The sequence below is a fragment of the Oncorhynchus tshawytscha genome, unplaced genomic scaffold, assembly GCF_018296145.1.
Source record: "Oncorhynchus tshawytscha isolate Ot180627B unplaced genomic scaffold, Otsh_v2.0 Un_contig_2596_pilon_pilon, whole genome shotgun sequence".
Classification (NCBI taxonomy): domain Eukaryota; kingdom Metazoa; phylum Chordata; class Actinopteri; order Salmoniformes; family Salmonidae; genus Oncorhynchus; species Oncorhynchus tshawytscha.
Genome location: NW_024609319.1, coordinates 56593 through 83163, shown reverse-complemented (window position 1 = coordinate 83163; position 26571 = coordinate 56593). Strand labels below are relative to the sequence as shown.

The window sequence follows — 26571 nt, the reverse complement described above, 5'->3', positions numbered from 1 at the left end:
AGCACAGCCTTCTTCTGTGACTAGACAGCCTGACAGCCTGCAAAGAGTCAAATCAGATTAAAATCACACTGAATTTCTTTGGTGGTGAAAATAGTGGCAGTAAATTTTTTCAACACATTCAGATATATCAGTGTCCTGAAACATGCCATACATGCATTCATTAATGCATAGCTATCAATATTAGAAATGACAAAACATCAAAATATTGCTTGTAGATAGAAACATGTACAGTACAAATATTTGAATAGCCTGACCAGACCAGTTTAAAAAGCAGTATCAGTCAAAAGACAGACAGTGAGGTATCAGATTTAGATTGTATTGAATATACAGTGTTCACTCAAAATAACACAACGTGTTCCAGTTGAACAACGTTTACTCCACCGTATTTCCACAATTCCACGATACACAACACCTCCTTTGGTCGTCTTTCCTTCAGTTCTCTGCTGCCCATGACTGGAACAAATTGCAAAAATCTTTGAAGCTGGAGACTCATATCTCCCTCACTAGCTTTAAAGCACCAGCTGTCAGAGCAACGTACAGATCACTGCACCTGTACATAGCCCATCTGTAAACAGCCCATCTACCTACCTCATCCCCATACTGGTATTTATTTATTTATTTTGCTCCTTTGCACCCCAGTATCTCAACCTGCACATTCATCTTCTGCCGATCTACCATTCCAGTGTTTAATTGCTATATTGTAATTACTTTGCCACCATGGCCTATTTATTTCCTTAACTTACCTCATTTGCACTCACTGTATATAAACTTTTTGTTTTGCTTTTGTTCTACTGTATTATTGACTATGTTTTGTTTATTCCATGTGTAACTCTGTGTTGTTGTATGTGTCGAATTGCTATGCTTTATCTTGGCCAGGTCGCAGTTGCAAATGAGAACTTGTTATCAACTAGTCTACCTGGTTAAATACCTGGTTAAATACCTGGTTAAATAAAGGTCTACCTGGTTATTTCACCTACCTGGTGAAATAAAATACAATACAAATGGTTGCCATGACACTCAGGCCAGGTTCATCAACACTGACACTCCCAGTTGTACTAATAATAACAGAGTGATATCACTGTAGTAACAGAAATATAGGGATACTTAAAACATGAACTTAACAATTTCCCACGTTTCTTTAAAGACAAATTAAACAACAAAATAATGAAATGTCCCAAGTATTATTTAAGTTCCTCATTACAAATGGGTTGTGTGACTCAGTTTATATTTGTGTTTGTCAAGCTGCCACGTTCCATTACTGAGAGTCTTTAGGAGCACATTATGCTCTGAGAGTCTTTAGAGAGGAGCACAAGACCAGATGCTCCCTTTGTAGTCAGACAGTCAGCAAGCTGCCACTTCCCATTACTGAGAGTCTTTAGGAGCACAAGACCAGATGCTCCCTTTGTAGTCAGACAGTCAGCAAGCTGCCACTTCCCATTACTGAGAGTCTTTAGGAGCACAAGACCTGATGCTGAGTCAGCAAGCTGCCACTTCCCATTACTGCTCTCTAGGAGCACAAGACCTTGCTCCCTTTGTAGTCAGACAGTCTACAAGCTGCTCCTTTCCATTACTGTAGTCAGACAGTCTGCTGCCACGTTCCAGTCTTTAGGAGCACAAGACCTGATGCTCCCTTTGTAGTCAGACAGTCTACAAGTCTTTAGGAGCACAAGACCTGATGCTCCCTTTGTAGTCAGACAGTCAGCAAGCTGCCACTTCCCATTACTGAGAGTCTTTAGGAGCACAAGACCTGATGCTCCCTTTGTAGTCAGACAGTCAGCAAGCTGCTCCTTTGTGGTGGACCAGGAAAACAGCTTTGAGGTGTGGAATCACAGTTGTAGCGAAGGTCTGTGAGCCACCCCAGATGAAGTCATCAACATGACAGGTAAGTCCTCCAGTCAAGCCAATAGAAAACTGCAGGATCCACTTGTGATGCTTCTCCACCTGTACTCAGCACTGTTGCCTTGACTTTGCTGTACCAGTAGAGTGATGCACCTGCCAGGCCAGACACACACCTTTTTAGTTTCCACAGTGTTCCTTCGCCCTTAGCTTCAGGCGGAGGTCAGATGTGAATGTCCCTTGATGCTCTGTTTCCTGCAAAAATGCAGATTTGATGAATATGGAATTAAGTTTCCATTGTTTCTGGCAGTTCACTGTCAGCAGCAATCTGAGAGACTCTGAGGCGCCAACTCTTTTGGGAGTTGTTTATCAGCCAGCTCCTCTAAACCTCTAGCCACTAGATGAGTCGTCTGGGAGTTGTTTAGCAGCCAGCTCCTCTAAACCTCTAGCCACTAGATGAGTCGTTTGGGAGTTGTTTAGCAGCCAGCTCCTCTAAACCTCTAGCCACTAGATGAGTCGTTTGGGAGTTGTTTAGCAGCCAGCTCCTCTAAACCTCTAGCCACTAGATGAGTCTTTTGGGAGTTGTTTAGCAGCCAGCTCCTTAAACCTCTAGCCACTAGATGAGTCTTTGGGAGTCTAAACCTCTAGCCACTAGATGAGTCTTTTAGCAGCCAGCTCCTCTAAACCTTTAGATGAGTCGTTTGGGAGTTGTTTAGCAGCCAGCTCCTCTAAACCTCTAGCCACTAGATGAGTCGAGTTGTTTAGCAGCCAGCTCCTCTAAACCTCTAGCCACTAGATGAGTCGTTTGGGAGTTGTTTAGCAGCCAGCTCCTCTAAACCTCTAGCCACTAGCCACCAGCTCCTCTAGATGAGTCGTTTGGGAGTTGTTTAGCAGCCAGCTCCTCTAAACCTCTAGCCACTAGATGAGTCGTTTGGGAGTTGTTTAGCAGCCAGCTCCTCTAAACCTCTAGCCACTAGATGAGTCGTTTGGGAGTTGTTTAGCAGCCAGCTCATCTAAACCTCTAGCCACTAGATGAGTCTTTTGGGAGTTGTTTATCAGCCAGCTCCTCTAAACCTCTAGCCACTAGATGAGTCGTTTGGGAGTTGTTTAGCAGCCAGCTCATCTAAACTTCTAGCCACTAGATGAGTCTTTTGGGAGTTGTTTATCAGCCAGCTCCTCTAAACCTCTAGCCACTAGATGAGTCGTTTGGGAGTTGTTTAGCAGCCAGCTCCTCTAAACCTCTAGCCACTAGATTAGTCGTTTGGGAGTTGTTTAGCAGCCAGCTCCTCTAAACCTCTAGCCACTAGATGAGTCTTTTGGGAGTTGTTTAGCAGCCAGCTTCTCTAAACCTCTAGCCACTAGATAAGTCTTTTGGCACTATTCCAGTTCTTTAAGGGACACACCCAACTTGTTGAGACACATTTTTGGCCAATGTCTTTCACTTCCTCAAACATTCAATTTTTTCTCTAATTACTGAGCTCATCTAGTTTAGAGTCAAATGAAACATCATTTGTTTCAAGTACATCATCATTTTGAATGTCATTCTGTGTTCTATGATTTTTCATTGGTTGAAATCTGAGTGACAGGTCAGCTGACCCTGTTGTACAAGAAAGTGTAGCTGGTTCAGAGTACTGCAAGTTGGACCAGTTCTGGTGTTTTCCTTTGGCTTTTCCTGCTCGTCCAGTGACGGTTGCTGTGTTTGGAATACCACTTTCTCTGTCCATGTATTTAACAGTTTGTCCAGTTTTCAGATTGGAACAACCATGTTGTCTTAACACATGTGTCTGTTGTTGAACGTTTTCCTCATTTGAACCCTCAACAGTATTACCAGTGGCATGGTTGAAGGTCTCTGCTCCACTTCCAGTGTCAGTTTCTGGTAGTCTTGTGTCTGTTAACTCTCTGGGATAGGCGGGACGCAAATGTCTCACCTGGTCAAAGGCTTTTCGGCGAAAACATAAGAAGCTATTATCTGATGATAGCACAACAGTAAACAAAGAGACAATAGCATATTTCAACCCTGCAGGCACCACACAAAACGCAGAAATAAAATATAAATCATCCCTTACATTTGACAAGCTTCTTTTGTTGGCCAATATGTCCCATAAACATCACAAATGGTCCTTTTGTTTGATTAATTCCGTCGATATATATCCAAAATGTCCATTTATTTGTTTGATCCAGAAAAAAAACAGCTTCCAAAATGCTCAACGTCACTACAAAATATCTCAAAATGTACCTGTAAACTTTGCCAAAACATTTCAAACGACTTTTTTAATACAACTTTAGGTATTTTTAAACGTTAATAACCAATCAAATTGAAGACGGGTCTATCTATTTTCAATACAGGAGGATCACAAACTAAAGCTACTTTTCAAGTCTTGCGCAACTATTAACAGTACACATAACGTTACCCTGTTCCAAGATGGCCGTACTTCTTCATTGCACAAAGGATTAACCTAAACCAAATTCCAAAGTCTGGTGACATCCAGTGGAAGCGGTAGGAACTGCAAACAAGTTGCCTAAGAAATATCGTTTCCCATTGAGAAATCATTGAACAGACAGTGACCTTAAAAAAATAAAAAAATCTGAATGGTTAGTCCTCGGTGTTTTGCCTGCTACATAAGTTCTGTTATACTCACAGACATGATTCAAACAGTTTTAGAAACTTCAGAGTGTTTTCTATCCACATCTACTAATAATATGCATATCTTATATTCTTGGCATGAGTAGCAGGAAGTTGAAATTGGGCACGCTATTTATCCAAAAGTGAAAATGCTTCCCCCTATCCCAAGAGGTTATTAATAATGTGTCCTTTTTGTCAATTTCAGTAGGAGGCTGATTCTCAGCAACAGACCCTCCATCTTGTTGATAATTTACTTTCCACAATCTTGAGTGATGCACCTTAAAAATGGTGCCTCCGTGTCTCACAAATATCACCACACCATCTCTGCCAATGACTACCTTTCCACACTTGACAGTCAACTCGTTTGTAGTACACTTTGTAGTATACTTTGTTTCCAGTCTCGTACTTCTCATCTTCACTGATCACTTGGCTACATAGCTGATGCATGCTGGACTGTCCATTAATCACGGTACTCCATTCTGCTTGTTTATATTTTATCTGTCGGCCCCAGCCGCACTCAGGCTCTGTGTGTAGATAAACCGACCCTCCCTGCCTAGTCAACGCCATTTTACCTGCTGTTGTTGTGCTAGCTGATTAGCTGTTGTTGTCTCACCTACTGTTTTAGTTACTGTTTTAGCTAGCTCTCCCAATTCAACACCTGTGATTACTGTATGCCTCGCTGTATGTCTCTCTCAAATGTCAATATGCCTTGTATACTGTTGTTCAGGTTAGTTATCATTGTTTTAGTTTACAATGGAGCCCCTAATGGAGTTCCACTCTTCATACCCCTGATACCTCCTTTGTCCCACCTCCCACACATGTGGTGACCTCACCCATTACAACCAGCATGTCCAGAGATACAACCTCTCTCATCATGACCCAGTGCCTGGGCTTACCTCCGCTGTACCCGCACCCCACCATACCCCTGTCTGCGCATTATGCCCTGAATATATTCTACCATGCCCAGAAATCTGCTCCTTTTATTCTCTGTTCCCAACGCTCTAGGCAACCAGTTTTGATAGCCTTTAGCCGCACCCTCATACTACTCCTCCTCTGTTCCGCGGGTGATGTGGAGGTAAACCCAGGCCCTGCATGTCCCCAGGCACCCTCATTTGTTGACTTATGTGATCGAAAAAGCCTTGGTTTCATGCTTGTCAACATCAGAAGCCTCCTCCCTAAATATGTTTTACTCACTGCTTTAGCACACTCTGCTAACCCTGATGTCCTTGCTGTGTCTGAATCCTGGCTCAGGAAGGCCACCAAAAATTCAGAGATTTCCATACCCAACAATAACATCTTCTTTCAAGATAGAACTGCCAAAGGGGGAGGAGTTGCAGTCTACTGCAGAGATAGCCTGCAAAGTAATGTCATACTTTCCAGGTCCATACCCAAACAGTTCGAACTACTAATTTTGAAAATTACTCTCCAGAAATAAGTCTCTCACTGTTGCCGCCTGCTACCGACCCCCCTCAGCTCCCAGCTGTGCCCTGGACACCATTTGTGAATTGATCGCCCCCCCATCTAGCTTCAGAGTTTGTTCTGTTAGGTGACCTAAACTGGGATATGCTTAACACCCCGGCAGTCCTACAATCTAAGCTAGATGCCCTCAATCTCACACAAATCATCAAGGAACCCACCAGGTACAACCCTAAATCTGTAAACAAGGGCACCCTCATAGACGTCATCCTGACCAACTGGCCCTCCAAATACACCTCCGCTGTCTTCAACCAGGATCTCAGCGATCACTGCCTCATTGCCTGTATCCGCTACGGAGCCGCAGTCAAACGACCACCCCTCATCACTGTCAAACGCTCCCTAAAACACTTCTGTTAGCAGGCCTTTCTAAATCGACCTGGCCCGGGTATCCTGGAAGGACATTGACCTCATCCCGTCAGTTGAGGATGCCTGGTCATTCTTTAAAAGTAACTTCCTCACCATTTTAGATAAGCATGCTCCGTTCAAAAAATGCAGAACTAAGAACAGATATAGCCCTTGGTTCACTCCAGACCTGACTGCCCTCGAGCAGCACAAAAACATCCTGTGGCGGACTGCAATAGCATCGAATAGTCCCCGCGATATGCAACTGTTCAGGGAAGTCAGGAACCAATACACGCAGTCAGTCAGGAAAGCTAAGGCCAGCTTCTTCAGGCAGAAAATTGCATCCTGTAGCTCCAACACCAAAAAGTTCTGGGACACTGTGAAGTCCATGGAGAACAAGAGCACCTCCTCCCAGCTGCCCACTGCACTGAGGCTAGGTAACACGGTCACCACCGATAAATCCATGATTATCGAAAACTTCAACAAGCCTTTCTCAACGGCTGGCCATGCCTTCCGCTTGGCTACTCCAACCTCGGCCAACAGCTCCGCCCCCCCCCGCAGCTACTCGCCCAAGCCTCTCCAGGTTCTCCTTTACCCAAATCCAGATAGCAGATGTTCTGAAAGAGCTGCAAAACCTGGACCCGTACAAATCAGCTGGGCTTGACAATCTGGACCCTCTATTTCTGAAACTATCTGCCACCATTGTTGCAACCCCTATTACCAGCCTGTTCAACCTCTCTTTCATATCGTCTGAGATCCCTAAGGATTGGAAAGCTGCCGCAGTCATCCCCCTCTTCAAAGGGGGAGACACCCTGGATCCAAACTGTTACAGACCTATATCTATCCTACCCTGCCTTTCTAAGGTCTTCGAAAGCCAAGTCAACAAACAGGTCACTGACCATCTCGAATCCCACCGTACCTTCTCCGCTGTGCAATCTGGTTTCCGAGCCGGTCACGGGTGCACCTCAGCCACGCTCAAGGTACTAAACGATATCATAACCGCCATCGATAAAAGACAGTACTGTGCAGCCGTCTTCATCGACCTTGCCAAGGCTTTCGACTCTGTCAATCACCATATTCTTATCGGCAGACTCAGTAGCCTCGGTTTTTCGGATGACTGCCTTGCCTGGTTCACCAACTACTTTGCAGACAGAGTTCAGGGTGTCAAATCGGAGGGCATGCTGTCCGGTCCTCTGGCAGTCTCTATGGGGGTGCCACAGGCTTCAATTCTCGGGCCGACTCTTTTCTCTGTATATATCAATGATGTTGCTCTTGCTGCGGGCGATTCCCTGATCCACCTCTACGCAGACGACACCATTCTATATACTTCCGGCCCATCCTTGGACACTGTGCTATCTAACCTCCAAACGAGCTTCAATACCATACAACACTCCTTCCGTGGCCTCCAACTGCTCTTAAACGCTAGTAAAAACCAAATGCATACTTTTCAACCGTTCGCTGCCTGCACCCGCACGCCTGACAAGCATCACCACCCTGGATGGTTCCGACCTTGAATATGTGGACATCTATAAGTACCTAGGTGTCTGGCTAGACTGTAACCTCTCCTTCCAGACTCATGTCAAACATCTCCAATCGAAAATCAAATCTAGAGTCGGCTTTCTATTCCGCAACAAAGCCTCCTTCACTCACACCGCCAAACTTACCCGAGTAAAACTGACTATCCTACCGATCCTCGACTTCGGCGATGTCATCTACAAAATTGCTACCAACACTCTACTCAGCAAACTGGATGCAGTTTATCACAGTGCCATCCGTTTTGTCACTAAAGCACCTTATACCACCCACCACTGCGACCTGTATGCTCTAGTCGGCTGGCCCTCGCTACATATTCGTCGCCAGACCCACTGGCTCCAGGTCAACTACAAGTCCATGCTAGGTAAAGCTCCGCCTTATCTCAGTTCACTGGTCACGATGGCAACACCCACCCGTAGCACGCGCTCCAGCAGGTGTATTTCACTGATCATCCCTAAAGCCAACACCTCATTTGGCCGCCTTTCGTTCCAGTTCTCTGCTGCCTGTGACTGGAACGAATTGCAAAAATCGCTGAAGTTGGAGACTTTTATCTCCCTCACCAACTTCAAACATCTGCTATCTGAGCAGCTAACCGATCGCTGCAGCTGTACATAGTCTATCGGTAAATAGCCCACCCATTTTTACCTACCTCATCCCCATACTGTTTTTTTTTTATTTACTTTTCTGCTCTTTTGCACACCAATATCTCTACCTGTACATGACCATCTGATCATTTATCACTCCAGTGTTAATCTGCAAAATTGTAATTATTCGCCTACCTCCTCATGCCTTTTGCACACAATGTATATAGACTCCCTTTTTTTCTACTGTGTTATTGACTTGTTAATTGTTTACTCCATATGTAACTCTGTGTTGTCTGTTCACACTGCTATGCTTTATCTTGGCCAGGTCGCAGTTGCAAATGAGAACTTGTTCTCAACTAGCCTACCTGGTTAAATAAAGGTGAACTAAAATAAAAAATACAATGTAAGTGAATTTGTCCAAATAATTAAGAGAAATACGTACATAAAGTATATGTATAAATATCTTCAAATAAAAGGTGGCATTCTGTACTGTCGCCTAATATGAAACATTCTATCTCAAATCCAAAATGCTGGAGCAGAGCACCACATGTAAAACTGTAAGCTTCACTGTCCAAACACATATGGTGTGGACTATGTGTGCCTGGTAAACACATGTGGATCTGGTGAACAGTTATCACTTGTTGACTAACTACAGGAATACGGACCTCAGAGTCTCCAGTTTACAGTGGGGATTCCCCAGTCCAGCAGAGAGCAGCTTCACTCCTGAATCCTTCAGGTCATTGTTACTCAGATCCAGCTCTCTCAGGTGTGAGGGGTTTGACTTCAGAGCTGAGACCAGAGAAGCACAGCCTTCCTCTGTGAGTCCACAGCCTGACAGCCTGACAAAGAGATCATCATGACTTCACAAACACACTGTTAATTTAACACCAGTAGTGTAGAAGGACAATGGCAGATGCATTTGGTTTATTCTCTAAACAACATATAGATTCATCTTCTGTCTCCTTGAATTGTATGGTCATAAAGTTATACTAATGTGAAAATCAATGAATTTATTGAATATGTTATTCATTATAATATTATTTACATATTATAATACATATTTTTCTCTAAACTGAATATTTCTTCCTGATGATTAGTTCTTATAGGTCATTTTATTTACTCACAGAGCAGCTCTGGAGGCTTTGACCACTGGCAGCAGCCTCAGAAGACCTTCCTCTGATCTGGAGTATTTCTTCAGGTCAAACACATCCAGCTCCTTTTCTGAAGTCAGCAACACAAAGACCAGAGCTGACCACTGTGCAGGTGACAGGTTGGGTTTTGAGAGACTTCCTGAGCTCAGGTAGCTTTGGATCTCCTCCACTAGAGAATGGTCATTCAGTTCATTCAGACAGTGGAACAGATTGATGCTCCTCTCTGGAGAGGGATTCTCCCTGATCTTCTCCTTGATGTACTTGACTGTTTCTTCATGGCTCTGTGAGCTGCTTCTTGTCTTTGTCAGTAGGCCTCGTAAGTGCTTCTGATTGGACTCCAGTGAGAGGCCCAGAAGGAAGCGGAGGAAAAGGTCCAGGTTTCCTGTCTCACTTTGTAATGCTTTATCCACAGCACTCTTGTAGACAGTAACTTCAGAGTTGTTTTTTGTTTGCAGTTCATCCATTAGATTCTCATTGTTGTTGATGAATGAGAGGAACACATATACAGCAGCCAGAAACTCCTGAATGCTTAGATGAACAAAGCAGTACACCTTTTCCTGGTACAGCCCACGTTCCTCTTTAAAGAGCTGTGTGCACAATCCTGAGTACACTGAGGCTTCATTGACATCAATGCCAGCCTCTTTCAGGTCTTCGTCATAGAAAATTAGGTTGCCATTCACAAGCTGTTGAAAAGCCAGTTTTCCCAGTGACAGAATGCTCTCTTTATTCCAGTGTGGACCTGTCTCTTCTTTCCCAAGATACTTTTCATTCTTCTGTTTGGTATGAAACACCACAAGGTGTGTGTACATCTCAGTCAGAGTCTTGGGCATCTCTTCTCTCTTATGTTTCAGCATGTGTTCAAGGACTATTGCAGAAATCCAACAGAAGACTGGAATGTGGCACATGATGTGGAGGCTCCTTGATGTCTTTATGTGTGAGATGATTCTGCTGGCCAGGTCCTCATCACTGAATCTCTTCCTGAAGTACTCCTCCTTCTGTGGGTCATTGAACCCTCGTACCTCTGTCACCTGGTCAACACACACTGAAGGGATCTTATTGGCTGCTGCAGGTCGGGTAGTTATCCAGAGGAGAGCAGAGGGAAGCAGATTTCCCTTGATGAGATTTGTCAGCAGAACATCCACTGAGGTTGACTCTGTGACGTCACAACAGATCTTGTTCTTCTGGAAGTCTAGGGGCAGTCGGCATTCATCCAGACCATCAAAGATGAACACAACGTTGTACTTGTGGTAGTTGGAGATTCTTGATTGTTTGGTTTCCACTGAGAAGTGATTGAGAAGATCAATCAAAGTGTGTTTGTCCTCTTTCATCAAATTCAGCTCCCGGAAAGGGAATGAAAATACAAATTGGACATCCTGATTTGCTTTTCCTTCAGCCCAGTCCAGAATGAACTTCTGCACAGAGACTGTTTTTCCAATGCCAGCGACTCCCTTTGTCAGCACAGTTCTGATACGTTTGTCTTGTCCAGTTAAGGGTTTGAAGATGTCGTTATATTTGATTGCAGTCTCTGGTCTTGCTTGTTTCCTGGTTGTTGTTTCAATCTGTCTCAGCTCATGTTCATTATTGACCTCTCCTGTTCCACCCTCTGTGATGTAGAGCTCTGTGTAGATCTTATTGAGAAGTGTTGGGTTTCCTTGTTTAGCGATCCCCTCAAATACACATTGAAACTTCTTCTTTAGATTAGATTTGAGTTCACGTTGGCAAATCACAGCAGGATCATCTGAATCTAGAAATAACACAAATAATATTAATATTATGTATGTTTTAATGCCTAGAGTGTTGTAGGACTGTTATAAAGTTTTAAATTATAATAATTTATTCTCTTAACTGACTGTATAAATGTGTAAACGTTTTCATAATGCATTACAGACTGGTGTGACTGATTATATTATTATTGGTATTATTAATGTTGTCTCTCTCTAAATGAATCAACACAACACATCCCTGCTGCTACTTGATGAGGTCACTAGATGTTGTGTTAAGGCTGTTTCAATATCATTGAGATGCACAGCTACTTCAGCTGTACTTTAGCTACAGCTTTTAAATGTTATAAAACATCATTCAACATGAGGCAGACAGATCTTACATTTCTCCAGTGTGTCAGCAAGCTCCTTCTGGTTCATTTTCCTCAGGATGTGCAGTGTGATCTTCAGAGCCCCCTCTCTGGCACTGCTCTCCTGCTTCTCATCTTCAGCGTCCACCACTTCCTGCTTCTGACTCTCAAAGCCTTCTGGGAGTTCTGGACGAAGAATCCTCTTGAACATCTTCAGCTCGTTCCTCACAAATGTCATAATATTCTCCTCAAGCAACTGAAATAATCAAGTAAATAAATTAAGCAAGAGACTAAATGCTTTGTCATTAACACGTTAATGAATGATTGACAGATCAACTTTTCTTTAGGTAAACAAAAAGAAATGTACATAACAGGACCACATACACTGAATATGGAGGCCAGGTCTGTTTGATGACTCTGGGAAGACTGACCACTGAGAATCTCTGACTCTGATCTCTCCTGTTGGTTTCTGTGGACAAAACATGAGATTAGATAGATAGGATAGAGATTACATCTCCTCATCCAGGGACTGTACACACACACACACACACGTACACACACACACACACAGACAGACAGACAGACAGACAGAAAAAAAACAGACAAACAGGCAGGCAGGCAGACAGAGAGGGAAAGTTGTGTTTGTTTAATATTGTTATAGGACTATGGAAATGGACATAAGGATTAGCCTATGGATTATGAAAACAAAAATAAATGGGAACATGTGAGCGGAGAAATTACTAGAGACAGTGTTGTTTAACTCACTGACCAGGACCCATGAGTTCTTCTTACCTTTGTTCAGTAGAAAAGTCTCCCCCTCTAAAGAATATAGGTTGATCCATAGACCAGTCACTCTTCATGGACACACAGCTGGGAACAGGGGAGGCTGGTCTCTCCTGCTTGATTGGGCTTCAACACAACAGATACAAACATTACATCTCATCTTCTCAGCTCAGATTGGGAAACATAGGATGAGTTTCATTCCAAATGCAATAAATATATCACTTTTCAGAAATGTATTTGTTTAAAATCTATCACTTGATGGTTTCATTTCAGAGAAACAAATAATATCACTCTCAGAGAAATCAGTAGTACTGCTAGGTTTTATACAGCAATAATATATATCTGCCTCACTCTCAGAGAAATCAGTAGTACTGCTAGGTTTTATACAGCAATAATATATATCTGCCTCACTCTCAGAGAAATCAGTAGTACTGCTAGGTTTTACACAGTAATAATATATATCTGCCTCACTCTCAGAGAAATCAGTAGTACTGCTAGGTTTTACACAGTAATAATATATATCTGCCTCAAATGTAACAAATAAATACAGAGTTTCATAAAGAACTGTACAAATGATACATTAGACATCAATAGAATTTTTTTTAAACCATTATTAAATACAGTAATATAAGATCTGTATTTAAACATTTAGTTTTGAAATCATCATGTGTTTTTAGCCTGGGGTAGAGGTACCAGGTAGTTGAGGTAATAATGAGACTATAAGGAGTACCAGTACTGAGTCAATGTGCAGGGTACCAGGTAGTTGAGGTAATAATGAGACTATAAGGAGTACCAGTACTGAGTCATTTTGCAGGGGTACCAGGTAGTTGAGGTAATAATGAGGTATAAGGATACTTGTACTGAGTCAATTAGGGTCTCCAAACAATAATGAGACTATAAGAGTACCAGTACTGAGTCAATGTGCAGGGTACCAGGTAGTTGAGGTCAATAGAGATATAAGGAGTATGGTCATTTTGTTAAACTAATGTGAACATCAATGCATTTATTCAATATAATATTACACTGCTCAAAAAAATAAAGGGAACACTTAAACAACACAATGTAACTCCAAGTCAATCACACTTCTGTGAAATCAAACTGTCCACTTAGGAAGCAACACTGATTGGCAATACATTTCACATGCTGTTGTGCAAATGGAATAGACAACAGGTGGAAATTATAGGCAATTAGCAAGACACCCCCAATAAAGGAGTGGTTCTGCAGGTGGGGACCACAGACCACTTCTCAGTTCCTATGCTTCCTGGCTGATGTTTTGGTCACTTTTGAATGCTGGCGGTACTGAGTTTCACTCTAGTGGCAGCATGGTACGTTGAGTAATAACCCACTATAAGTGGCTACTGGTAATGTGCAGGGTACTCAGTTGGGAATAATGAGACTGTGGCAAGAAGGTTTACTGAGCTGTGTCTGTCAGCTATAAGGAGTGTCCAGAGCATGGAGGCGCTAATGAGACTAGGAGAGTACTGGTCAATGTGCAGGGTACCAGGTAGTTGAGGTAATCAGGAGACCAGTACTGAGAGATGTGGAGGCCGTAGGAAGGCAACAACCCAGCAGCAGGACCGCTACATCCGCCTTTGTGCAAGGAGGAGCAGGAGGAGCACTGCCAAAGCCCTGAAAATGACCTCCTGCAGGCCACAAATGTGCATGTGTCTGCTCAAACGGTCAGAAACAGACTCCATGAGGGTGGTATGAGGGCCCAACGTCCACAGGTGGGGGTTGTGCTTACAGCCCAACACCGTGCAGGACGTTTGGATTTGCCAGAGAACAAGATTGGCAAATCACTGGTTTGCTCTTCACAGATGAAAGCAGGTTCACACTGAGCATGTGACAGACGTGACAGAGTCTGTGGTAGATACGTGGTTTAGTCTGCCTGCAACATCCTCCAGCATGACCGGTTTGGCAGTGGGTCAGTCATGGTGTGGGGTAGCATTTCTTTGGGGGCCGCATAGCCCTCCATGTGCTCGCCAGAGGTAGCCTGACTGCCATTAGGTACCGAGATGAGATCCTCAGACCCCTTGTGAGACCATATGCTGGTGCGGTTCTGCCCTGGGTTCCTCCTAATGCAAGACAATGCTAGACCTCATGTGGCTGGAGTGTGTCAGCAGTTCCTGCAAGACGAAGGCATTGATGCTATGGACTGGCCCGCCCGTTCCCTTCCTGACCTGAATCCAATTGAGCACATCTGGGACATCATGTCTCGCTCCATCCACCAACACCACGTTGCACCACAGACTGTCCAGGAGTTGGCAGATGCTTTAGTTCAGGTCTGGGAGCGTAGATCCCCAGGAGACCATCCGCCACCTCATCAGGAGCATGCCCAGGCGTTGTAGGGAGGTCAGACAGGCACGTGGAGGCCACACACACTACTGAGCCTCATTTTGACTTGTTTTAAGGACATTACATCAAAGTTGGATCAGCCTGTAGTGTGGTTTTCCACTTTAATTTTGAGTGTGACTCAAATCCAGACCTCCATGGGTTGATCAATTTGATTTCCATTGATAATTTTTGTGTGATTTTGTTGTCAGTACTTTCAACTATGTAAAGAAAAAAGTATTATTTAATAAGAATATTTCATTCACTCAGATCTAGGATGTGTTATTTTAGTGTTCCCTTTATTTTTTTGAGCAGTGTATGTACATGTAGGTAGGGGTAAACGTGACTTGGCAATAAGGATAGAGATTACATCTCCTCATCCAGGGACTGTACACACACACACACACACACACACACACACACACACACACACACACACACACACACACACACACACACACACACACACACACACACACACACACACACACACACAAAATACACACACACACACACACACAGGGAGGGAATGGTGTGTTTGTTCAATATTGTTTTAGGACTAGAAAAATGGACAAAATGATTAGCCTATGGATTTTGAAAACAACAAATAGAAATGGGAAAATGTGAGAGGAGAAATGACTATAGACAGTGTTGTTTAACTCACTGACCAGGACCCATGAGTTCTTCTTACCTTTGTTCAGTAGAAAAGTCTCCCTCTCTAAAGTGTATAGGTACACCCATAGACCGGTCACTCTTCATGGACACACAGCTGGGAACAGGGGAGGCTGGTCTCTCCTGCTTGATTGGACTTCAACACAACAGAGACAAACATTACATCTCTCATCTACTCTGAGCTCAGATGGGGAAACATAAGAAGAGTTTCACAAATAGAACTGACTTCCAGACGTTAGTTAACGGCGCGAGCAGTGTGTCATTTTTCACTTTTCAGAAATGTCCTTAAATTTGCTGTAAGCAAAAAAATAATTTGCTGAAAGAGACTGTTGTGTTTTTCCATATAATCATGACATGGGGTTGTTCACTATATAATCATGACATGGGGTTGTTCACTATATAATCATGACATGGGGTTGTTCACTATATAATCATGACATGGGGTTGTTCACTATATAATCATGACATGGGGTTGTTCACTATATAATCATGACATGGGGTTGTTCACTATATAATCATGACATGGGGTTGTTCACTATATAATCATGACATGGGGTTGTTCACTATATAATCATGACATGGGGTTGTTCACTATATAATCATGACATGGGGTTGTTCACTATATAATCATGACATGGGGTTGTTCACTATATAATCATGACATGGGGTTGTTCACTATATAATCATGACATGGGGTTGTTCACTATATAATCATGACATGGGGTTGTTCACTATATAATCATGACATATAATCATGACATGGGTTGTTCACTATATAATCATGACATGGGGTTGTTCACTATATAATCATGACATGGGGTTGTTCACTATATAATCATGACATGGGGTTGTTCACTATATAATCATGACATGGGGTTGTTCAATATATAAAATCATGACATGGTGTTTTCATTTCATATAATCATGACATGGGGTTGTTCACTATATAATCATGACATGGGGTTGTTCCTGTGTTTGTTTCACTATATAATCATGACATGGGGTTGTTCACTATATAATCATGACATGGGGTTGTTCACTATATAATCATGACATGGTGTTGTTTCAATGACAGACATGTATTTGTTTAAAATCTATCACTTGATGGTTTCATTTCAGAGAGACAAATCATGGGTATTTGCTAAATTGTGGATACAGGTATCCTGTAGGACTGTGTGTTTTTACCCCTCTTTTGTGTCTTAACCTCTGTAGGACTTTTTTCCTGTTTGTGTTTAGCACCCATAGCACTTTGTCATCCTGTGTGTGTGTTTTTGGTTATGGTGTTTGTGTTTTCCTGGTGGGAAAAAGGGGAAACCAAGACAAGTGTTTATCCTGGGTGTGTTTATCCTGTGTGACTTTGTTAAATCACTGTTAGAACTGGGCGTTTATCCTGTATTTTTTATCCTGTGTGTGTGTTTATCCTGTGTGTGTGTTTATCCTGTGTGTGTGTTTATCCTGTGTTTATTGTTTCTTTCCTGTGTGTCCAGCTTTATCCTGTGTTACCGTGTGTTTATCCTGTGTGTTTGTTTTATCCTGTTATTTCCACACTTTTACTGTGTGTTTGCATGAGTTATGTGTGTCTTACCATCCCCTAGACTGTCCCAAAAGTGTTCGTAACAGCTATATATCTGCCTCTCTCTCAGAGAAATCAGTAGTACTGCTAGGTTTTATACATAATAATATATATCTGCCTCACTCTCAGAGGAATCAGTAGTACTGCTAGGTTTTATACAGTAATAATATAATCTGCCTCACTCAGAGGAATCACCTGCTGGTTTTATACCCTAATACAGTTATATCTGCCTGGTCTAGAAAATCCCAGTACTGCTAGGTTTTATGCAGTAATAAGCTAATCTGCCTCTGTAAATGCATGTACTGTAGGTTTTACTCTGTAATAATATATATCTGCCTCACTTTGTGTCTTAACCTACTGCTTTTGTTTTAGCACCTCATAATATATTTGCCATCACCTGTGAGTAATGTAGTTTAGGTTTTATGGTAATTTATTTGTTGCTGGTGGGAAATCAGTAGTACTGGGGTTTTACACAGTAATAATATATATCTGCATACACTAGTGAAATCAGGTAGTTTTTGGTTTTATACAGTAATTAGAATATATACCCACTATAGTTGTTGTTAAAGCTGTGTTTTTGGATTTTATTTTTTGGTTAGTAATAATATATATCTGCTGGTTTTATACAGTTTTATTAGTTATTAGCTGTTTTATACAGTAATAATAGTCTGCTTAGGGGTTTTTTGGTTGGTAATTAGTTATATTGTTAAAGTAGGCTAGTTTTTAGGGGTGTTTTTGGTTGGTTAGTTAGCTGGTTTTATACAGTAGGCTAGTCTAGCTTAGGGGTGTTTTGGTTTTTAGTTAGCTGTTGTTAAAGTAGGCTATCTGCTTAGGTGTTTTTGTTAATTATCTGCTGTTTTAAGTAGGCTAGTCTAGCTTAGGGGTTTTTACAGTAATAATAGTTGCTGGTTTTATACAGTAGGCTAGTACATCTGCTGGTTTTATACAGTTATACATCTGCTGGTTTTATACAGTAATAATATACTGCTGGTTTTATACAGTAATAATATATATCTGCTGGTTTTATACAGTATAGTAGCTATATCTGCTGGTTTTATACAGTAATAAAGTAGGCTATACAGTAATAATATTATCTGTGTTTTTGGTTAATTAGTTGCTGGTTTTATACAGTAATAATATATCTGCTCTTTTACACAGTGTTTTTCTGGGTTTTACACAGTAATAATATATATCTGCTGGTTTTAACAGTAATAATATCTAGCTGAGGTTTTTACAGTAATAATATATTCAGCTGATTGTTAAAGGTAGGCTAAGATAAAAGTAGAGCTCAGAGCTAGATAATGGTATATCAGACACTACAGTGGTATATCAGACACTACAGTGGTATATCAGACACTACAGTGGTATATCAGACACTACAGTGGTATATCAGACACTACAGTGGTATATCAGACACTACAGTGGTATATCAGACACTACAGTGGTATATCAGACACTACAGTGGTATATCAGACACTACAGTTGAGGAACAATGGTATATCAGACACTACAGTTGAGGAACAATGGTATATCAGACACTACAGTTGAGGAACAATGGTATATCAGACACTACAGTTGAGGAACAATGGTATATCAGACACTACAGTTGAGGAACAATGGTATATCAGACACTACAGTTGAGGAACAATTATATCAGACACTACAGTTGAGGAACAATGGTATATCAGACACTACAGTTGAGAGGAATCAGACACTACTGTTGAGGAACAATTATATCAGACACTACAGTTGAGGAACAATGGTATATCAGACACTACAGTTGAGGAACAATGGTATATCAGACACTACAGTTGAGGAACAATGGTATAGACTGCTAGGTTTTATACAATGGTATATCAGACACTACAGTTGAGGAACAATGGTATATCAGACACTACAGTTGAGGAGGTATATCAGACACTACAGTTGAAACAATGGTATATCAGACACTACAGTTGAGGAACAATGGTATATCAGACACTACAGTTGAGGAACAATGGTATATCAGACACTACAGTTGAGGAACAATGGTATATCAGACACTACAGTTGAGGAACAATGGTATATCAGACACTACAGTTGAGGAACAATGGTATATCAGACACTACAGTTGAGGAACAATGGTATATCAGACACTACAGTTGAGGAACAATGGTATATCAGACACTACAGTTGAGGAACAATGGTATATCAGACACTACAGTTGAGGAACAATGGTATATCAGACACTACAGTTGAGGAACAATGGTATATCAGACACTACAGTTGAGGAACAATGGTATATCAGACACTACAGTTGAGGAACAATGGTATATCAGACACTACAGTTGAGGAACAATGGTATATCAGACACTACAGTTGAGGAACAATGAGGAACAATGGTATATCAGACACTACAGTTGAGGAACAATGGTATATCAGACACTACAGTTGAGGAACAATGGTATATCAGACACTACAGTTGAGACACTACAGTTGAGGAACAATGGTATATCAGACACTACAGTTGAGGAACAATGGTATATCAGACACTACAGTTGAGGAACAATGGTATATCAGACACTACAGTTGAGGAACAATGGTATATCAGACACTACAGTTGAGGAACAATGGTATATCAGACACTACAGTTGAGGAACAATGGTATATCAGACACTACAGTTGAGGAACAATGGTATATCAGACACTGTTGAGGAACAATGGTATATTACAGTTGAGGAACAATTATATCAGACACTACAAAACAATGGTATATCAGACACTACAGTTGAGGAACAATGGTATATCAGACACTACAGTTGAAACAATGGTATATCAGACACTACAGATGAGGAGACTAAGTTGGTATATCAGACACTACAGTTGAGGAACAATGGTATATCAGACATTGTACAGTTGAGGAACAATGGTATATCAGACACTACAGTTGAGGAACAATGGTATATTAGACACAGTTGAGGAACAATGGTATATCAGAACTACAGTTGAGGAACAATGGTATATCAGACACTACAGTTGAGGAACAATGGTATAAGACACTACAGTTGAAACAATGGTATTCAGACACTTTGAGGAAAAATTCCAATTGAGGATGGTTATTACAGTTGATGAACAATTTACAGTTGAGGAACAATGAGACACTACAGTTTGGTTTTCTACAGTTGAGGAACAATGGTATATCAGACACTACAGTTGAGGAACAATGGTATATCAGTGCACTACAGTTGAGGAACAATGGTATTCAGACACTACAGTTAAACAATTATATCAGACACTACAGTTGAGGAACAATGATATCAGACACTACAGTTGAGGAACAATGGTATTCAGACTACAGTTGAGGAACAATGGTATATTTAGGACAGTTGAGGAACAATGGTATATCAGACACTACAGTTGAGGAACAATGGTATTGAGGATCAGACACTACAGTTGAGGAACAATGGTATATCAGACACTACAGTTAGGAACAATGGTATAAAGACACTACAGTGAGGAACAATGGTATATTCAGACACACCTGTTGAGGAACAATGGTTATCAGACACTTTGAGGAACAATGGTATATCAGACACTAATTTGAGGAACAATGGTATATCAGCACTATAAACAATTATATCAGTACTACAGTTGAGGAACAATGGTATATCAGCACTACAGTTGAGGAACAATGGTATAGACATCAGTTGAGGAACAGGTTTTAGGAAACAATGGTATATCAGACACTACAGTTGAGGAACAATGGTATAGAGACACAAGTGAGGAACAATGGTATATCAGACAGCAATGGTATTTCTCGGAACAATGGTATATCAGACACTACAGTTGAGGAACAATGGTATATCAGACACTACAGTTGAGGAACAATGGTATATCAGACACTACAGTTGAGGAACAATGGTATATCAGACACTAGTTGAGGAACAATGGTATATCAGACACTACAGTTGAGGAACAATGGTATATCAGACACTACAGTTGAGGAACAATGGTATATCAGACACTACAGTTGAGGAACAATGGTATATCAGACACTACAGTTGAGGAACAATGGTATATCAGACACTACAGTTGAGGAACAATGGTATATCAGACAGATTGAGGAACAATGGTATATCAGAGTTGAGGAACAATGGTATATCTACAGTTGATTCAGTTGAGGAACAATGGTATCATACATATCAGACATACAGTTGAGGAACAATGGTATATCTGAACTACAGTTGAGGAACAATGGTATATCAGACACTACAGTTGAGGAACAATGGTATATCAGACATACAGTTGAGGAACAATGGTATATCAGACACTACAGTTGAGGAACAATGGTATATCAGACACTACAGTTGAGGAACAATGGTATATCAGACACTAAGTTGAGGAACAATGGTATATCAGACACTACAGTTGGGAACAATGGTATTGAAACAATGGTTATCAGACACTACAGTTGAGGAACAATGGTATATCAGACACTAAGTTGAGGAACAATGGTATATCAGACACTACAGTTGAGGAACAATGGTATATCAAACTACAGTTGAGGAAAATGGTATAAGACACTACAGTTGAGTTGTATCTTGCACTAAGTTGAGGAACAATGGTATATCAGAATAACAAGGAACAATGGTAATCAGAACTACAGTTGAGGAACAAATATAACACTACAGTGAGGAACAATGGTATATCAGACACTACAGTTGAGGAACAATGGTATATACAGACACTACAGTTGAGGAACAATGGTATATCAGACACTAAAGTTGAGGAACAATGGTATATCAGACACTACAGTTGAGTTGAGAACAATGGTATATCAGACACTACAGTTGAGGAACAATGGTATATCAGTACAGTTATCAGAACAATGGTATATCAGACACTACAGTTGAGGAACAATGGTATATCAGACACTACAGTTGAGGACAATGGTATATCAGACACTACAGTTGAGGAACAATGGTATATCAGACACTACAGTTGAGGAACAATGGTATATCAGACACTACAGTTGAGGAACAATGGTATATCAGACACTACAGTTGAGGAACAATGGTATACAGACACTACAGTTGAGGAACAATGGTATATCAGACACTACAGTTGAGGAACAATGGTATATCAGACACTACAGTTGAGGAATTATGGTATAGCCATTCAGACACTAATGTCAGTTGAGGAACAATGGTATATCAGACACTACAGTTGAGGAAAATGGTATATCAGACACTACAGTTGAGGAACAATGGTATATCAGACACTACAGTTGAGGAACAATGGTATATCAGACACTACAGTTGAGGAACAATGGTATATCAGACACTACAGTTGAGGAACAATAGTATATTTGAGGAACAATGGTATATCAGACACTACAGTTGAGGAAGCAATGGTATATCAGACACTACAGTTGAGGAACAATGGTATATCAGACACTACAGTTGAGGAACAATGGTATATCAGACACTACAGTTGAGGAACAATGGTATATCAGACACTACAGTTGAGGAACAATGGGAAAGTAATTCTGCTTTGAACGATGATAAACTTGTAACCTCACTTTTGACAAAATGACCTTTGAATGTTTTGGTTCCTACTGGAGAGCTCTTTTTTGTCTACAGGGCTGTTATTTTGGCAGGTAATGTCACCCATCTAATTAAATAGTTAATTTTTTAAAATAATTATCTAATTGTATGTGTTTTTGGTTGATGTTAGTTTCATTGTGTGTTATGCTATAAATTGTTATTTTATGGTCGTAAGTGGTAAAATGAACCACAAAATGTTATATCTTGCAATTCTTAGTAATTTAGTAAGCAATAACACATTATTCAGTACTACTGCAGTTGCTACATAATTCCAATAGATGGCAGCATAAGACCACAAATGACATTTCAGAAGATTAGTTTAGTTTTCTCCCTGGATACACCACCACTCCCCTCACAGGAAAACTCCTGTGTGCTTCTTCCTGTCCCTTTCCACACTGCTAACACAAGAGGAAGGACTGAAAAAGCATTTAACAGATTACTGTGAAGTAATATAATGATTCATGTTTATTATTACCTGTTTTTATGCTCATGTTTGAAATTATACTTTATTAATTTAACGATTAGCAATAAACCTGAACATTAATTCAGTCACCTGGTTGAGAAAAACATATTTTCCAGGTACATTCATTGTCAAATTCATCAACCAGCATCGACCCGCTCTGCCTTCTCTCGCTAGTAGTCAACCCAGCCCCGCTAAAAGCTTGTGTCGTTACTCTGCCTTCTCTCGCTAGTAGTCAACTCAGCCCCGCTAAAAAGCTTGTGTCGTCACTCTGCCTTCTCAAGGGGCCTGTTGGGGTTAATTTGCTAACAGCGAGGTTTGCATGATGTAATTTATTGGCGGGCTGGAAGTCGCATTCTTGTCTTTTCTATTCCGAGGTTGTTTACTCTCAATATCAGATATTAAGATTATTTTTTATAATGCATTTATACTAAGGTTGAGGTTCTGACTAGTGATAATTTACCCGGGGTTCAATACCTGCTATAGTCACTATTCTTTGCTCTCCCAAAAGCAACACAGCCCAAATACAAGATATATAGCTAACTAAAGTAATGAGTGACCATTTTAGAAAATCATGGGACATATAGTCTGTGGTTGTATGCTATTTTATGTCAATTATATTGCTGCTTGTAGCCTATAACTGATGCTTCATGGTCCATCATACTGCTGCTTGTAGACTATAACTGATGCTTCATGGTCCATCATTGCTGCTTGCTATTGGTATCATATTGCTATGTAGAATAACTGATGCTTCATGGTCCATCATATTGCTGCTTGTTCAGCCATCATAATGATATAACTTCATGGTCCATCATATTGCTGCTTGTAGCCTATAACTGATGCTTCGTGGTCATGTGCTGCCATCTATTGAAAATATTTAGCAATTAAAAGTTATTAATTCACCTACAGACGTTGGTGAGGCACTTGAGAAATAAAGTGTATTTTTCTTGTTCATTCCTTAGATCAGTCTCAAACCTGCCCCATCTATCACACGCCAATTCAAACTGGTCCAAACCACATTTGAAAAAATAAAACTAATGTGTCTTGTTGTTCTTGCAATAATAAATATAATAAAATAACAAAACAATAAAAGCAAAATGCTTAGGTTGTGATTAACAAAATAATCTAAATGCTATTTAGTACAATAATGGTATTTACTAACATAATATTATTTCCTAAATAGGCAAAAAAAATAAGGCTAAAATAGGTCATACGTAGCTAATCAATGAGCTAGACCTGTCCATTTGGTTTGCAACTCAGTGAACCTGCGCAGCTTTCACTCAATCCGATGTCTACAAATGAAGATATCAATGCAAATCAAATTACCCAGCAGCCATTCAGAAACAATGTCGTAAAAAAATAAATGAATCTTATTTTAAAAATGTATTCAGGCAGTTTTAAAATCGGCCACGTCTTGAAAAAGAGGACATGCTGTAATAATAGTAATTTAATAAAGATATACCCATCTAAAATCTATTAACTGATAATAATAGTAATAATAATAAAGATATACCCATCTAAAATCTATTAACTGATAATAATAGTAATAATAATTTAATAAAGATATACCCATCTAAAATCTATTAATTAAAAATCTGAGAACAGTAATTTTGAAGGTACCCATGAGCAACCATTTCTGATGAAAAAAGCAAATGTGATGCATTTTGGAAATAAACTCTTAATTATTCTTTTAAAAATTGTCATCTCACCTCTTAGCTTTGGTGTCATGTTCCCCAGAGAGACACATTTTAGAGGCAGGGGCCCCCTCTCTCTCCCCAGAGAGACGCCTTTTAAAGGCAGGTCCCTCCTCTCTCTTCCCAGAGCGACTCATTCTAGAGCACTGACTCCTAAACAGAGATCCAACATGTTGGTTGTGGTTAACACAGTGACAACTAAACAGAGATCCAACATGTTGGTTGTGGTTAACACAGTGACAACTAAACAGAGATCCAACATGTTGGTTGTGGTTATTAACACAGTGACAACTAAACAGAGATCCAACATGTTGGTTGTGGTTATTAACACAGTGACAACTAAACAGAGATCCAACATGTTGGTTGTGGTTAACACAGTGACAACTAAACAGAGATCCAACATGTTGGTTGTGGTTAACACAGTGACAACTAAACAGAGATCCAACATGTTGGTTGTGGTTAACACAGTGACAACTAAACAGAGATCCAACATGTTGGTTGTGGTTAACACAGTAACAACTAAACAGAGATCCAACATGTTGGTTGTGGTTAACACAGTAACAACTAAACAGAGATCCAACATGTTGGTTGTGGTTAACACAGTGACAACTAATTATTGAATGTCAAGTGTTGTCATTTATTAATTATCTCTTAGAAACATTTACTAACAGATATATAGAAACAGTCAGGTGATTTAATGCATCACATGAATATGTAGTTATGAAATGACATCTCCATGGTAACTGTGCAGCAATAATAATAATAATAATAAGTCACTGTTTGTTAAGGTAGTTATAGACAGTACAGCAACAATAATAACAATAATAATAATAATAATAATAAGTCACTGTTTGTTAAGGTAGTTATAGAACAATAATAAGGTAGTTATAGACAGTACAGCAACAATAATAATAATAATAATAAGTCACTGTTTGTTAAGGTAGTTATAGACAGTACAGCAACACAAGGCAATGTCTCACACTTATTTGAATGTAGAGTAGTAGCGGCAGGGTAGCCTAGTTTTTAGAGCGTTGGACTAGTAACCAGAAGGTTGCAAGTTCAAATCCCCGAGCTGACAAGGTACAAATCTGTCGTTCTGCCCCTTAACAGGCAGTTAACCCACTGTTCCTAGGCTGTCAATGAAAGTAAGAATTTGTTCTTAACTGACTTGCCGAGTTAAATAAAGGTTTAAAGAAAATGTAGACAGAATAATGTATAGTTGGTAGTGATATGTTATATTATGTAAAGTAGACTAGGTTATAATGTATTGTAGTGGGTTGGTAGTGATATGTAGATGTTATATTATGTAAAGTAGACTAGATTATAATGTATAGTAGTGGGTTGTTAGTGATATGTAGATGTTACATTATGTAAAGTAGACTAGGTTATAATGTATAATAGCAGTTTGTTAGTGATATGCAGATCAGGGTCTATACCTCAGCTACAGCCTATATATCATAGATGACCAGCCTAAACCTGTTCAGGTCGGTTCACATAATATTTGATGATTAGTTGAATCAGGTGTGTAAGTGCTGGTAAGAACAAAAGGATGGAGAAACCCTGAGATAAACATAAAATCATATCATTGAAAAGCTCCTCCACCATCTTTACCAGACGTGTTACTGATAACATGTCGGACTACTGATTAGTTTACACTTTGAAACTGCTGTCTGTCAGCAACTCAGCTCAAGTAGCAGTTCTACTAACTAGTAATATCTCATTCCAGATATTCATTCTCTTACTCTGTCCATTAGAATAGATTATTGTTCAGAAATACTTACTTTATTTTTCAATAATCTCCATATAGTGTTTTCTGCTCTGTCGTCTCACAATGGATCCTGAACAAAAGAACAACTT

The 26571-nt window shown here is 40.3% G+C and overlaps 1 protein-coding gene across 1 annotated transcript; it reads right to left on the bottom strand.

The window, feature by feature from the left end:
• On the bottom strand, window positions 1-26571 carry LOC121844592 (NLR family CARD domain-containing protein 3-like; the record flags this gene model as incomplete). The annotated part of the gene is made up of 8 exons (XM_042314857.1): window positions 26496-26571; window positions 24730-24867; window positions 15422-15538; window positions 12409-12525; window positions 12001-12085; window positions 11650-11872; window positions 9519-11289; window positions 1-37 (listed from the first exon to the last, which is right to left on the bottom strand). Coding segments are annotated over exons 2-8 (2472 nt in total), but the record flags the coding sequence as incomplete, so codon positions are not given.